We start from the raw sequence: 17,273 nt of genomic DNA, 5'->3' as shown, positions 1-17,273 counted from the left end.
AGTTTACTTAACGTTCCAAGAAACCAAAGAAAAAAAAGTTTGGATGATATAATAATAAGGTAATACAAAGTACTGAGCATGATAATTTATTGATAAAAATCGAAGTAATTTCAAATTATTGTGATTATTTTTATTATTACTTGTATCCTTATTATTACAAAGATTAAAATTTAATACGATAACAGTGACAATCAGATCAAAATAATTAAAAAACCAAACACGTATAAAGTTGAAGAGAATTGATTATAGATAAGGACCAAATATTCCAAAAGATGTGGTAAATATGGCTAAGGAGATTTATGCCTCGTAAAAAAACATTCTTATTTTTTTTTAAATCCATACTTTTGTAAACAAGAAATTCATAACAAAAAATAACCATGTAATATAGATATAATAGACAACCGATTGAATCCAATGATAACGCGTAACTGTGACTTTAAAGTTTTTACTAAAGTAATTAGAGTATGCAATAATTCCGCAGTTCAGTTTTGAAACGTTTTTGATTTGTATAGGATATATATCTTTTTTTGTTATTATATACATTTATAAAATTTAAAGTAGGTACAATTTCTTATACTAATTTCTTTTGGTAGGTAAACTTAAATATTGTTTACTTGTTACATAAGTTAATTCATGTAAGATCATGTATGACTCGCATTCTGACTAGAACACTCCTTTGACATGACCATGTTGACTAACCCTGATATAGAAAACAAGTGATTATTGCTAAAATCAAAAACGCAAGATTGCAAGGTCGTTAATGATTAGGTATCTCATCTTCCTAATGTTATGTGAATAGTTTATGTCATTCGTGATGATGACTATTGATATTATTTAGTGTTAATTTCAGTCGTTTTTACATATCTTAGTTATTATATATGCAATAGATATAGGAAGATGTGGTGTAGCATGTAAATGCAAATCGGTTAATAGTATAATAGTTTATTGACCTTAATCATGGTATCCATCTATTAACATATTACAATCATAGAGGTAACGAAAACTATATTGCTATGTATGGTTATTATTGTCAGGTAAAATCCATGAATTAGAAACGATCTTTAAAACTATTATGGTAAAAAAGATGATTATATAAATCTGTGTGTTTGATTGGTCGAGAGTAATACTAAATACGAATATAAGATGGGTCCAATCAGAATTGAAATGTATATTTTGTTCGATTTTTGCCGTAATTCTGGTAAGTTTTAAATAATTGTACTATGATACAGTGGTTTATTCAACATATACATGTAGTTAAGACAAAAAACAAATGTTTTTTAACATCTTTTTTATGTATCCGTAGATATCTTTACTTAATTGAACTTCTTTTCAATTAAGTATATTAAGCAAACATATAGATAAAGGAAAGTAAAATATCATAAAATAATTAAGTAAACAGCAATTCATCAAACCCCGTCCCTTTACAACAATTAGCATAGCATAAACCGCATAGTCAGCTACAAATGGCAGTGAAAAGAAAATTGAAACAATTCAAACGCGAAACGACTCAATGAATGCACAAAAATGTTTTACATCAACAAAAGACAGGACTTTTAACATAATATCTGTATGATTAACCCATTGGAAACGAAAATAATTAGCTGTGTCTGTTTCCTTCAGCATATCAGCTATGCTTTTCCGCAACAACTAAAACAGACAACACAGTAATATTTGATCTGCGATTGAAGGGTATCCCTTAAATTAAAAGTATTGTAAATCTTGTAAATTATCCCCAGTTTTAACGTATGCATGAATGATAGACTAAATCAAGAAAACTTAACTCTGATACAAAAGTTTCCAGAATGAAAGAGTATTTTTTAAATAGGATTACATTATATTGTGCCACTTTGAAGGACGCCCAAAACATGTAGCTCACACCCAATGCAGCTGTGCAGAGAGTTATTTGGGGGAAAACTCTTATCATTCACAAATCACTTCAGTGTTGAAATAGAATTATGTTGTATGGAAACAAAATTAATATTATACAAAAATGACAAAGGAGCCGTTAAGTTTAGTGTACATATCCTTATTCATGTTATTTATGCCCGCGTCACACTGTTCCGATTTTTACGCCGATGGCAACACGATTATGGAAATTTCCAAAATCGGGACTAATCGTTTCCAGATCGGGCTATTCGTAGTGCCATCTTTACCCATCGTAGAACCATCGGCCACTTTTTCTAGCCATCGGGGACAACTTCGGAAAGGGTTCTAATTTTTTTTAACATGTTAAAAAATCCCCGAAGGTGCGGCCGATGTTGAGGGTTCGTTTTGAGTTCGTATCACCATCCTCACCATCGTAATGTCACGAAGAATGCATCTTTGAATATCGTAATGCATTCGTGTTTCCATCATTTCCATCGGGCAGTTTTGACATTACGATGTCTACACGAATGAATCACGAAGCTACCGAAGGTCTTACGATGACAGCACGACTTCGTGAAGACCTCGTAATCCCGTCGTGTTGCCATCGAATAAAATTACGAAGGCAACAAGATTGAACTACGACGGCAATAAATCCAGCTAAATGTAAGTTTATTTTCGAGCTAATATGCATTTAAAGTGCCATGCGCGATATGCACTGGTCAGTGTAAAACGACAGTTAAGAAAGACGTTCACAAAACATGGAGCTCTTGTCATATGATTCTATGAGAACAAGAAAAGCGACAGCGTTGTTTCTATCAATTCAAATGGAGCACGAAATATTACTTTTTTGTGAATTTTTCATTTCAAGTAACACAATGAAAATCATAAACACGCCTCGTACACCAACACTGCAGGTACACGTTTATAGGGAAACCAACTTTTTTTTCATTATTCTAATTTTTTATGTATCGTCTGAGTTGTTGTCACAAGAATGTTTACTCCATAACCATTTTGTTTATTATATGTCATATTTTGCCGCATTTGTTGCTTTCCTAAAATCCTTTCTTTTGTCTATATTATTATGATATTCTCCTGGAAAGAGCTCTTTTTGAAAAAAGGGGATCAACGAACCCATTATCTAACCTTTAAGATAGATCAGTAAACATGGGCATAATTATGGGTGATTATTCAGACTAGTACACACATTTTACAGTTCAAACAAGGCAATACCGAGCGTGGAATCTTCTCGTATGTTACATATTGGGGACAAATATGGACATATATTTGCATATGACACATGCAGAAAATGGTGAATTGAATATGAATATTTGATACATAAACTATTTTTTTAGAAATCAACCAAAACATTCAGTAAACGGAAATATCTTTAATATTGTCTTTAGAACCAGCAGGTAAAAAATTGAGCAACCAATTTCCTGTGTATTATGCTATTTCAAGGAGAGAAAAAACGCATGTATAATGAAATGTATTTGAGAACAATGGTCACATAAAGAAAATCAAAGAGGACAATAACCCATGCATCTACAACTAACGAAATATAAGGGCTATAGTGCAAGCCCGGCAAGATCTCTTTCAGTCATAAATGATAGCCTTTGCAACTCTTTGTTAGAGTGTAAACTTACAGTTTTTTTATTTGGAAAGAAGAGCATGAAGAATACTATTGTCTGTTGTTACAATACAGTGCACATGCATCAGGTAAAAGGTCCATGAATTCATGCATTTTTAGCATTTGTGTTTATATAAAGACGGGTTTTATCCAAAATAGAAGTTGCCGTATTTGTGTTCAGTCAGGATAATTCAAAGTATGTTGTATTTGGTGATAATACATAGCATATATAAAGGTTGAGACTAAACACATACGAGTCAACTTATATTTGAGTATCTTTAATACCCAAGTCAGTCCAAATATGTTACATCAATTAATAGCAGCCATATATAGTAGACACTCAAGTGTTTCACAAATGGCTTACATCTCCCATTTGATGGCCTTCGAATACTTTTTTAAAAGAAAAAAGCCCTTATCGGACGCTATCATTTATACATTTCATATTAAATGCGAATATACTTCAAATGATAACTAAACAAATAGTCTAAAGTAGTAACATAATTATAATGACGTGTGTGTGTGTTTTGAAAATTAATTAAATAGGTATTTCATTCGTAAGATTCATTTTAGAGGGAGCAGCATATCAATAAAATGGCACAAATAGCACTTTCAAATGATAAAAGAACTGGGCGACAGTCTAGTCACGACGAAGAGAGTCTGCACAAACTAGCAGAAGAAATGCATGTAAGTAAATATACAGTGCATCTATTTTGAAGTATACAGACGAAACCTGCCATGTTCAAAACCTGACAATACATAACGATGACGAATTTTACCTGATTGTTGAAATGCATTTCAACCATTAATATTACCATTATATTTCATATTCATCAAACGTCATTTGTTATGAATTAATAATTTAATTTTGGATGTAACGCGTCTTCTGATTGGCTGACGTTATTTTGTTATGAGACATAATTTATTCATGTGACCGTGACGTCATCAACGTTTTTTCACGGTTTTCTACGGTTTAAAATGGAATTTAGAATTAAATTAAAAGACATGACTGTAATATTTTTTCTGTCTACTCGAAATAACATAAAAAATGTGGTGCACAATGCAAAATAACCCTCTTCGCGCGTTATTCAGTGTGCACTAAATTTTTTATGTTATTTCTTTATAGACAGAAAAAATATTACAGTCATTCCTTAAATAAAATTCGGCGTTTTATTGCATTAAGGTGCTCATATCATGTCTGATGTTGTGTACTATATTATTTATTTACCTAGTTTAAGTAACTCGTTTTGAAAAAAAGGTGATCACATAAATTGATACACTCAGTTGATTCTTTAGAAAAAACTATTTAATTACTATTTAAGAATAATACAAATGTCCTTGATGGCAATTTAGTAAAAAAACAATTTAGAAATGTTTAAACTAAACTCACTAAACAAAAACCGAATTAAGAATTAACTTCTGAACACGTATGTCGAGTTAGATCAAATCCTATGCAAAGTACTAACTTCAGATTTGGATACTTCTCGGGAATCGTAATCAGATTTTGTTCAACCTGAACACTTTCTTTGTACTAATTTGAAGAATGTGGCCATGATACAAATTATAAGATGAAAGTTTCGTGGAATTACAACAGCACATGAACTTGTTGTAGTGAGTGTGAATTTACAAAAAAGACTTATGTGTAGCTCAAGGATACATAACACTTTGTAACGAATTTTTTAATGCATTATAAAAGAGAAAATTAAAATAAAAGGCAAGGTTTTTTGAAATTTGATCAACACAGTGCATATTCACGAAAATGTTCAAATACAACACATATGCAGAGCTTACAGATTGATCACTGGTTGTGAAGTGAGGAATACTGTTTGCTGTTGTTATCCTGATTATAACAAGCATTGGGTTTATGTTGAGCGGTTAGAGGACTGGAGTTTTGTGTAATAGAGTCATTGAAGAAAGCAGAACGGACAATTATTCATCTTGGAAAAGGTAAACATGAAATCTGTATACATTTTTGCAGGATATGCTAGTAAAATGGTTAAATTGTAAAAAAGTTAAGTCTGACCTTTGTCATAACTATTTCGTTGTGACAAGTACTGATGTGATCATATATGTAATCTAAAGAATTATACCACTTCATGGTAGTTTTGCTATATTGAATAGGAGGCAGATTTTATTAAAGAGGTGGAAACGGTGTGCTAGTACGAGAAATCCCATCTATGTTTTGATGCAACATCTCCATTTTCAGTTTGATTTACATATTTGTATATCCTTTGTATCTCCATTTTGAAAGTTTGTCCCATATTCAAAATTCCCGGCTAACCATGAAGGGGCATATTGTATAGTCGGGTTGGTGACCCTTTGAAACAATCCCCATTTCCATTCTCAATTTTATTTGGTAGGATAAACATGTATCTATACATATACCTGTATATAGCTATTTTCCGTTTGTTTCTAAATAAAAGAAATGCTCGAGTTACACTACTATGAAATACACTTTAATAATGACAATTGACATTTTGTGGAATGATGTAATATCCTGATATAGGAAGATGTGGTGTGAGTGCAAATGAGACAACTCTCCATCCAAATAACAATTTTAAAAAAGTAAACCACTATAGGTCAATGTACGGCTTATCTGTTCTATGTTGTCTTATTTGTACTTTTGTTTTTCTGCTTGTCTTTTTCTGTTTTAGCCATTGCGTTGTCAGTTTATTGTCGATTTATTCATTTTAATGTCTCTGGTATATTTGGTCCCTCTTTTAAAGACAAGCATTTATTAGCATTCAAACATGTTAAATGTCAAGGTTTTAGACATGATAATTTAATTACATTAATTGTTTGAGTAAAAATATGTAAATGTGCATTACTTTTTGCAAACATGAGTGAAAGAAGCAACACAACGCTATTGTTTATTTCTTATTTTTAATTGTTATAAAGATATTTTGTGTCTTTCGGTTAATCACAATTTGGTATTTGTTAATTACATTGGATACAATGTATCAGTCAAAACATGTGTTTCTTGTTTCAGGTCATACGGACTTTTCCCGGAGCATATACTTCTTTAACCAGTCATTGCTTGAGCAGTATGGCATATACAAGAAAACAATGTCATCTTTAACACGATTAATAGCATTGCACCCGTCAGCACTACACTTCTGTCGAATAAATGTCAATGTATTTTTCCTTTTTTTATGGATATATTTCATTGAAGTTGTTGAGAGAATGTTTAATGCTAGAAGTTACATAAGAAACGGAACAGCATGTTTTATACATTTTACGTAATCAATTACAAATATCATACAATAATCACATGTTAATATTAGACATGGACACAGCTATTAATTTCATCAGCGTGAGCCTATTTTAGTAAAACACTGATGAGCAGTTCACTTTGTTCATGATACACTTGTGCATATGTTGCAAATACTGACGAAATAAAGTACTGCTCAATAAATATGTTCATGACTTATTTAATAACTACATCACTGCAAGACTGTGGTTTATAAACATGTTTTATAATAAATGATTGGTCAACAATGTTCATAATATTGAAATATGCAATGCCAAAGACTTGAACTTATAAAAAAAACACGAACTGAACTCTAACAAATTCGTTACTATACAAAGTAACAAATGCATTGAATGTTTACGTGATGTCATTGCTCGACATACGTTTACATTGTGTAATGTCAAGTTGATTAAATCTGTTCATCCCTAAATACCACAGGAATCTCTGTCATCTTAGAAATCAGGTTATGCATCTTGCAAACATTTTTGATTTTTTTTTTAAATATTTGACTTGTCTTACACTTTTCACAAGTATTCCTCATTCCAAACTAAAAGACAAATTGAAAGAGTGTGTATTGCTTTCTTCCATAAAAAAAGAATGTCAAACGTAGATACAAATAGCTTGTCTTATAGTGGTCACTTTATAAAGGATCACTCTGATTCAAACAAAAAGTTCTTTGAATCTGACATTATCAAGACGTTTGATTTCGTGATTAACAACATAGTTGTTAAGTTTAAAGGACGTGGTTTTAAAAATCAAGAGACTGCTAGCATTCCAAAGGGAACCAAAAGTGGCCTTATTCGTGCATACTTTTTTTCTTAATAATTATGAGGCTGACTTTATACAGAAACTTCTTAGGATGAAAAAAAAAATTAGAAATAATATCCTGTAACTTTACCTTCCGCTATAAAGATGATGTTTGCTCACTAAATGATTCACAATTTGGTGACTATGTTAAACGAATCTATCACACCTACCTAGAATCAAAGGATACAACAGATACAATTAAACCTGCTTCATATCTTGACTTACATCTACAAATTGACAATGAGGGTCGGTTGAAAACAAAACTTTACGCCAACGAGATGATTGAAGCTTCCCATTTGTGAACTTTTCTTCTTCATGTTGCAACATTTGAGCAGCGCCTGCATATGGAGTATATATCTCCCAATTGAAACGATAGTCCCGCGCATGCATTTCCTATTATGATGTCCTTGATAGAGGGTTGCGTTGCACAATAACGCTATTACAACAAGAGTTCAAAATGGTGAAGTTGAAATCATCCCTTTGTAAATTTTACGGACGCCATCACGAGTTGGTTGACCGTAATGGATGGAATAACCCTTTCTCAGATACTGTCGGATATGTTTCTTATGTAAATAGAATTCCCGTCTCCTTTCAGGAAAATTATGAATCACACTATTTACCGGGTTTGTAATATCATGATCAACAGGACGGGTGCCACATGTGGAGTAATATCTGCTCACTCTTTCGGGGCACCTTAGGTTTCAAAGGGATTCTTGTTGTTGATTCTTTAGATTTTGTCTTTATTGTTGCTTGTATGCTATTATTTGTCTGTTTGACTATTTCCATTTTAGCCATGGCGTTGTCAGTTTATTTTCGATTTATGAGTTTGACTTTTCCTCTTGTATGTTTCACCTCTCTTTTACACGTAGTTCAATGTATTCAACATTATTGCTTTAAAAATCAGAATTTACGTGTATAGAACATTAGGCTAAGGTCACACCTAACTAGATAGCACGAACAGAAGACTAACGGATGAACAAATAAATTGTCGTTGACGAAATTGTTATCCGTTGGGGGTCTGTTGATGAACTACTAAACAATACGGACGCGTAACGAATGAGAAACGGAAACTACCCTACAAAACGGATGTCGACCGTATATTCATTCGCCGAGTTCCACATAAATCGACCACCTTAAGAAAGAGTATCGGATAAAACGGATAAGCAAGATAAATAAAGACGACAACAATTATACATTTCAATCGCATAAATATTTAAACAGTTTCAGTGTAACATGTTTTGGTTCCTTCATCAAAATGCCGCCAAAGGGTAGGGTCTGTCCTGAATAACTTATATAGCAACTGCTGGATAGTGAAGACTTGCGTTAACTTTAAGATCAGTTATTGATAATAAGAACTCATGACCCTTAAGACATCTGACGTTTCAATAATATGCATGTTTGACTCGAAATGTTCAATTGTTATTAATCTGTTTCACTTCCGTATTCCGTACATCATCCGTTGAATCCGATATATATATATAAACGACCGGTAGAAGTCCGTTGCACATTGGAAGAAGTCCGTTGGTAAATTTATCTACCGGACCACTAATTATATATAACGGATGAATAACGGATAATCAACGGATACAAATCGGAAACTTAACGGACGAGTATCATAAAAAACGGACGACTACTGGATGTATAACCGATACTTTATCCGTTGAACGGCCGTTCAAAAGTTTTAAACATACTCACAATTTTCCACTGGATAGAACGGACAAGGACCGATAAAATTGACGGTGAACGTACATTAAACGAAAATGAACGGATTTCTTACGGATAAGAACGGACGTCTTACGGACATAAACTGACTGACAAAATATCATCCGTTGGCGTCCGTTTGCGCTATCTGTTAAGGTGTGACCGGAGCTTTAGGAAGGAGTACTTAGGCGTTTGTACAGTGACATGTATATAAATATAAAATGCATGGATATTATAAATCAACTATCTTTCGTATTGCCCTGCATTTTATAAGAATAACGATACATTTACGCAATAAAGGAGTAAGATAAACGCCTAAAACGTGTATATAACTATCACATAGCCATAAGTAATAGACAGAACAGATACGGAGTATTCATACATGACAGTGATGTGATACCTGTAAGTTGTAGAATACGTTTGTATGTTTGTGTGCGTTTTTTTAATTTATCAATTAGATACATCCTACAAAGGGGTTAGGTGTGGATATAAGTCTTAATAAGTTTGAATGGGGAACGTCTACTTATTGTTGCTTAACATTTTTTAAATAATTTAGACTTTCATTGTAGTCTGACTAGTTTTGACTTAGTTCACAAAAAAAACTATAGATTCTGCATATACATCAAAACATGTACATAATGTATAGATAAAAATAAGAAGATGGAGCATGAGTGCCAATGAGATAACTCTCCATCCAATTTTATATATATTAGATCTATCTGCTTTTGAATATGTTAATGTCGGATAAAAAATATAAATAACATACCTAGTATACATTTAACAGAAACAATTATATACAAATTAAATTTGTATACTTGTCGGTCATAATTGTTGTTCACGGACAACACATTATAATTTGAGTACTCTTCTTTTCACTGTCTACAGCCCTTATGACTGTTAAACACAACTGATTCAACAATGACTTCAAATATCGAGTTTGTATTATAACCACGCTATCTCTATTGTCAAAATAGCATTCAGAATTTCCGTATGCTTATTCTTTAAACTATCTATATTGACTTGCTTTACTATTTGTTGTTTTGCAACGTCGATATTTTTTACTGAGTCAGTCATTTTGCACAATTAACCGACCATCAGCTGAAACGCACACTCTGATCTGTCAATGTTTTGTCGTGAATATACAGAATCGTCGTTCATAAGTAAATTGAGCCCTTTGGGCATTCTCCAAAACCTACACACGCAAGTGTATATTTTGAACTTGTTTCAATCAGACTGCATAGTATATGCATCTTGACTATATCACAAGTTACAAGTGATATACAGACAAAGAACTAACACCGAGTGTAAAATTATGATCTTATGATCTATATTTTCGAATTAGTAGGGAGGCGTACGTTATGTCGGCCTCTAAATCCGCCACTGAATGAGCGAATTATGCCATCATTAAACAATTACCAACTTCGTAAACAAACTTTTTCAGTTCCAACATCAATTATATAAACGAATATCATATTTTATTTTAGGCAGACAAGTATTAGTTTCTTTTCTTTTGTTGAGTCTAACATCTTTGTAGAGCACATGTTTTCATTGGTTTTTACCTTTGATTGGGCTAAGGACAATATTTTTTTTGTATTCAAAATCTGAGCATAAGGACTTAGTCGTTGTAAGAACGGACTGCAGTTTTTTTCTCTTTTTGGGAATTGAGGGTACATAAATTGCTTGAATACTGATTTTGATTTCTTGGAAAAGTGTACTTGTTTTAGGAGGAAAGCTCAATAATCTGTTGATGCAAATTCAAATTGTTTGTTTTATTATTCAATTAAAAAAAGTTTGTCACACCAAGATGAATAGTTGTTATCTCAAAAAAATCGATCTATTGATTTGGAAATTTTGGATTTTCGTAAGCTGTCACCATTCCGCATACTATAACAGCGTATAAATAAGCACACCAAGGATATTAAGGAATTTGTTGTTTGGTACATTTGTAGTTTGTAATTTTACGTCTAGTAACAAATAGTCCATGCATATGTAAGACGATACTAAGTCCACGACAAATACAATAGAAAGGTACTGTACAAGGAAGGCGTTCGATTTGAAAATTGGGGCAATTTAGCCTTTTAATTGACAATTGAAGTACAATACCTCGCAACATATAGTTTGCTTGCAATAGGGGACTGATAGACGTATCAAACAGCTGATAAAATAGAATTCCTAACATGCAGAGATCGTGACACTCTATATACATGATGCCTTGGATTTGATGTTCACATTTTAAACGGAAATTCTTGATTATCATGCATAGCCAAACTGACATCCAACTTTTTCCATGGTTTTGGTGTGGATTTTAAATAGACTTAAGTGACTATATCTGTATTTTTCAGTCATTCATGGGCTCATTTACGAAATAGTTATAGTTCATACTGTTTAAGAAACAACTTTGACCAAAACATGACGAAACTAATATTTTGACCTAAAGAATGCAGGATTTGACCTCCAAATTGCCTAATTGACTATTGACTGCATATAGGCAAAACTTGTTGCAAAGTAATTTTTACAGTATGTTGATCCAGGGAAGATAATCATGGCCTCAATATAATTTTGTCCTCCAAATGCAGGTATATGGAAAAAAAATGTGAACAAGACATGAAAAAATTTGGAAATTTTTTTCAAGATACATAAATTTAATAGATTTAGAAGGATGTGGCATGAGTGCCAATGTTTTGACTGATCCATTGTAAGTATGTGTCATATAAACATAATACATAGGTTTTATTCGTAATATGAATGTAATCATTTGTTTTCAATAAATGTAAGATCCGTAAATATTCATAAACAAACCGCAATCGTAGTATACGTATAAAAAGCCTACATTAACAATCGATTGCATATAGCCAAACCTGTTTAAAACTACATGTTTACAAATATTTATATCGAAATGAAGTTACAGAGTTTGATTTAAGTCTTGAGTGGACCTACATCAGACCGGGTTTCGCTTAACGTGGACACGGTCTTCAAAGAGTGTTATGAAACGCAGAAATTAGTGTATTCTATTTTTTTGTAAATAAGATAGTCATTTTGATTTTAACTTTTGAACAATATTTATTTTAGTGTAAAAAGTCTGTGAGTTTGATGATTAAGAATAGCTCTGATCGAACATTATGTGAACCTAAAGTTTATACAGCCAGTGGGAAGATATACAAAAATCTTCCTAACAAAATTAACCCTGGGGAAGAAGTTACGCTTGGATTTCATAAAACTAAGATTCCTTTCCGAGGTGCAGAAGGAGTTGTTGTCTATGATATAAGAGGAACAGAAGACCATTTGTGTATTTTTTACTGCGTTCCTTACGTTGGATTCAATGGTTTTGGGCTGAAATGGAAGACATGTCGGGAAATTTCTGCAGATGAAAATCTTTGCAATGAAATGGCAAAGAAACAGTGGGAAATCAAGAATGCCTTAAGTTGGCATGATGCGAAAGAAGATAACATTAAGCTTTTAGCTTCTGGTTTTATGAATCAAGCTGACAAAGCACACATGGTCGTAGAAATTTCAAATAGAAATACTGAATAGACGATACAAAACAAACTTTAATATTCATTGATTATTTTTTACATGACATTGTTTTTTTGTAGTTTTGAGATGTCCTCAATACATTTTTGTATAATACATTTATGAAGATAAGGATGCTTTACTTTATAACAAATAAACATAACGTTTTCCGTGTTATTCGATTCATATTTTTTATTTAGTAAAACTAGTCAACATGTATGTACATGCTTGGCTTATTTAAAAAATTCGTTGATCCCTTACACATATGAATAAATAGTAGGGTTCATTCTCTAGGACCTACAAAAGAGAAACAAGGTCACCCTTTAAACTAAAGTAACATTAGTGTACAGACCCTTAAACACCATAAACCGATTAGGATAAAACATATTAATATCAAGGTAACAAACAGAAATTGAGGTTTGTCGTACTTTTTAAATAATTAAAATGTATCCGTTGTAACTGTGGCGAACTAAATTATAATCTTGGTACCTTTGATAACTATTTACACCACAGGGTCGATGCCAATGCTGGTGGACGTTTCGTCCCCGAGGGTATCACCAGCCCAGTGGTCAACATTCCGGTGTTGACATGAATATCAATAATGTGGTCATTTTTATAAATTTCCTGTTTACAAAACTAATGATTTTCTTATTCATTGCATAGATTAGCTTAGTTGTATTTGGCACCACTTTTTGGAATTTTAGATCCTCCAGGCTCTTTATCTTTGTTCTTGTTTGGCTCTATAAATATTTTGATATGAGCGTCAATGATGAGTCTAATGTAGACGAAACACGCGTCTGGCGTACTAAAATATAATCCTTGTACCTTTGTAATTATATAATGATATTAGCAACTTACACTCTGGGTCTAGCATCAATAGAAATAAGGAGGTTTGGCTTTCGCTGTACAACCTTTGTAATCAACCTATTGCAGCTTAAGTAGTCTACACATAAACTGCTCTGGTGATAGATAAATTTAATTTGGGACTTTACTTATACAAGGGTCAAAATCAAAATCACGTGATGGATATACACACACCGGAAGTAGCAGTCGAGCAGACCGCTTGAAAGGTAAGTAGTCGTATTTACTTGTGTATATCAATAAAATTTGATAAATAAGGAAGTGCACCGAATGTCGGATACTATCTAGTTTGAAATACACAATTATCCTTGCTGGAAAGCGTGCAATTAATGGTAACACTTCAACACAGTTCCAACATTTCACCAGATAACCGTGTCGAAGTGTTTGCAATAACTGCACGCTTTCTAGCAAAAACAATTGTGTATTTTAAAACTACAGACTATCCGACATTCGGTGTGCCAACTTATTAATCAAAATTTAATTGATATAAACAAGAAAATGCAACTACTAACCTTTCAAGCGGCGAGTTCGACTGTAACTTCCGGTGTGTGTATAACCATCACATGATTTTGATTGTACCCCTTGTTTTAAATTTTCCTCGGAGTTCAGTACAATTATTTTTATAATTTTACATTTTGAAATGCCTAAAACTATTCATGAAATAAATTTTTAAGGAACATTTAAAAAAAAGAATGTTGAGTAGTTACATATAGATTGCTCGACTGCAACAGGTGTTTTACGATATTTCTCTAATGAAGACAATCAAATTTTAATATTTAAAGCGTGAGGTTTGCCGTACCTTTTAAATAGTTTTATCCGTTGAGAGTTAGGCGTACAGAATTATAATCCTGGTACCTTTGATAACTTACAAACCTGCTCGTGTATTTTTTCATTGTTATTCAACGCAAAATATGTATCTAAGAAACCTGGGAAGATCTCATTTCAAAAAAGATTTCTATTGTCTACTTCGAACTTATTTACCCGATGTAGGTCTTTAAGTTGAGGTTCAATTTACTTAAAGTTAATCGGGCATGACTAATTAGATACGCCCTCTTAAAGTCAGGGGGTTCGAAATAGGATCGGGAAAAATCACACAACAAAATACTTAATTTACAATTTAAGAATTTGTTTGATTCCAAGTGCTTTTGGTTGCTTAAAACCTGTGATCAATAATCAGTTTTTTTTTGGTGAAAATAATAACCTGTCCCGAACCGGAAGCTGTTGGCTGCAATAGAAATTTATTGATAAAAAAAGTCCATATCTCATTTACTTATGGTGGCCGTTATTGATTGTAAATTCATGACGTTTTGTTTATGCATTCGTCTATTGTGGAGAAAAAAGGGGGGAAGGAGGGCTGATAGCTTTACTTACGAGTTTGATCATTATGGTTCAAATCTATTCTATTACGGCATACGTTTTACCTCTAGGGAACGCTCTGTCTTTTTGTAAAAAGTGCCACTATACATTTGTAAGCATTCGTTTCAGATTGATCCACTTTGAATCAAGCCGTGAATATGCATGACATATTTATCATTGGACACAAAGGAGCAATAAATTAATCAGCTTCATTTATTGATGTATAATTATTTGACCTTCGTTGATTATAGTCTCTAACAGTTTTCCAATTTTTATATATTTCATTATTATTTACATTTGAATTTTTATGCGTAAATCTTAGCATTACTTCCATCATTTTTATCTTTGCGTTTAATCTTTTTTTTGACATTAAAGTAACGTTGTCGTACTATACATCAGGGGTTACATTGTATAATTTCCAGCAAAACTAATAGGGGAGGGACTAGAACAGAAAAAAATAATATTCTTTGAGAGGCAATAACTCATATATTGAATCGTACCATGACGGCTGTCTCGTCTAGGTGACAACATTTGCTGTTTTAAGTTTATTTACTTCTCAGACTGGTATAATATTTGTCATAAAAGCAACATAAATTATCTACTATTGTTCTAGCAAAAGTCACAAAAAAATGTTGTTAAAATCAGTCATGCGACTTATTTGAAAAGATTTAGCTGACCTTTCTTGTTGTTTACACAATTCAATCATTCAACTCGTGCGTAGATCGTCTTTCCCTCTAATGTTTAATGTAAAGATAGCGTGCAATTCTCACTGCACCAGGCATCGTATATACATTCCTATTGATTTTGATCGGACAAAACTGCGTATTTATATAACCAATAAGCCAAACGAACACACACATTTAGCAAGGGTATACTGTGGGACAGGAGAGGTCCAGAGATGTCAATATTTCTATACCCAAGCGAAACATTTCATTGGCGGCCGTTGGAATCCCCTTTTTTGGCCGATCAAAAAGTAAAATCACAAAAATACTGAACTCAGAGGAAAGTCAATACGGAAAGTCCATAATCACATGGCAAAATCAAATAACAAAACGCATCAAAAACTGTCATATTACTGACTTGGTACATGCATTAGAAATGGGGGATAAAACCTGGTTCTATAGCGCTAACACTCTCTCTTTAATAACAGTCTCATCAAATTCCAAATGCATTTGAATGGGGACATATAGTTGGAACCCCTCCTCTTTGTCCTGGGTTTAGACCCCCCCCCCCTTTGTTTTTAAATGGCTGGATCCGCCCCTGCATTTGGTTTTAAATAAAAGGAAATAAAGGTTATACAATAATGCGACAGAAACCCAAAGACATTGAATTTTATGGAAAACCCCTCACAAGTGTTTGGTTGAAAAATTTCACCTGCCATATTTTAATTTTGAAAAATTTAAGAAGTTGTAATTTAAAGCAGTAAAAGAAAAACACTTCACTGTATAATAAAAACGGTTAAATAAATAATGATAATGGATGACGACCAGCGGCAAATAAAATTAATATTCAGGACGATTAGATGTAAATATAAGAGAATTAACCCCGTTACCAGACTGACAAACTGAATCGGTTTTTTTTTATCGTGCAAGTTTACAAGATTTTAGTTCGAAAGATAAAAGGTCACCCGACCCGGACACATCTCCGACTCTTAGCCGGCCAGTCTTTTCTCTGTTCTAGTACTTAGCACACACAGACAAGATCTTGTAAAATGCTATTATTTACAATTTCCAGTTTATTTTTTATGTTTTTGGTTTTATTTTAGGAGGGTCTCTTCAGTTTACAACGTAACTGACTGCTTATTAAAAAGTTTATGTTGCTATGGTTCTTATCGTTTTTTAACACGATTTATAACATACGATTTTTTATTTGTCAGGCAAGGATAAAACTAAGAAAGAAAAAAAATTGTTCATGTGTTTTTGCTTCATTTAGACAAGAAAAGGGAATAACGGACTACTAGATTAAAGAGTCTGTTCTCATATAAAATATTGGACATGCCAATATATCTCACCTCAAACGTTTTGATCGGGAAGTGAAACCTAGTTAACACGGTTTATTCATCGAAGTTTGCATGCATAGTTTTTAATTTTTTTTAAACAAAAATAAAGCAAGAACTATTTAATAATTTATTGGACTGAAAAGACAAAACTATTCATTTTGTATTCGCATGTAATGTAATGTAGGAAAATTACCAAATCAGAAACAAAAGGAACATTTACCGGATGAATTAATATTGTGACGGATCTTATGCATCCAGATCTGTCCGATTAGATGTTCTGAAACAAGCTGTTTAAAAAG

General features: G+C 32.7%; 1 protein-coding gene across 1 annotated transcript; it reads left to right on the top strand.

Moving 5' to 3' along the window:
• Window positions 1-1,177: 1,177 nt before the first annotated feature.
• Window positions 1,178-12,779, top strand: LOC134684805 (uncharacterized). Its single transcript, XM_063544116.1, has 3 exons — window positions 1,178-1,198; window positions 4,064-4,177; window positions 12,318-12,779. The coding sequence occupies exons 2-3, from the start codon at window positions 4,085-4,087 to the stop codon at window positions 12,777-12,779; spliced, it is 555 nt and encodes a 184-aa protein (XP_063400186.1). The 5' UTR covers window positions 1,178-1,198; window positions 4,064-4,084.
• Window positions 12,780-17,273: the final 4,494 nt, after the last annotated feature.

This window comes from Mytilus trossulus, chromosome 9 (assembly GCF_036588685.1).
Source record: "Mytilus trossulus isolate FHL-02 chromosome 9, PNRI_Mtr1.1.1.hap1, whole genome shotgun sequence".
Classification (NCBI taxonomy): domain Eukaryota; kingdom Metazoa; phylum Mollusca; class Bivalvia; order Mytilida; family Mytilidae; genus Mytilus; species Mytilus trossulus.
The sequence above is the reverse complement of the archived record's forward strand: the minus strand, read 5'-3'. Positions and strand labels throughout refer to the sequence as shown.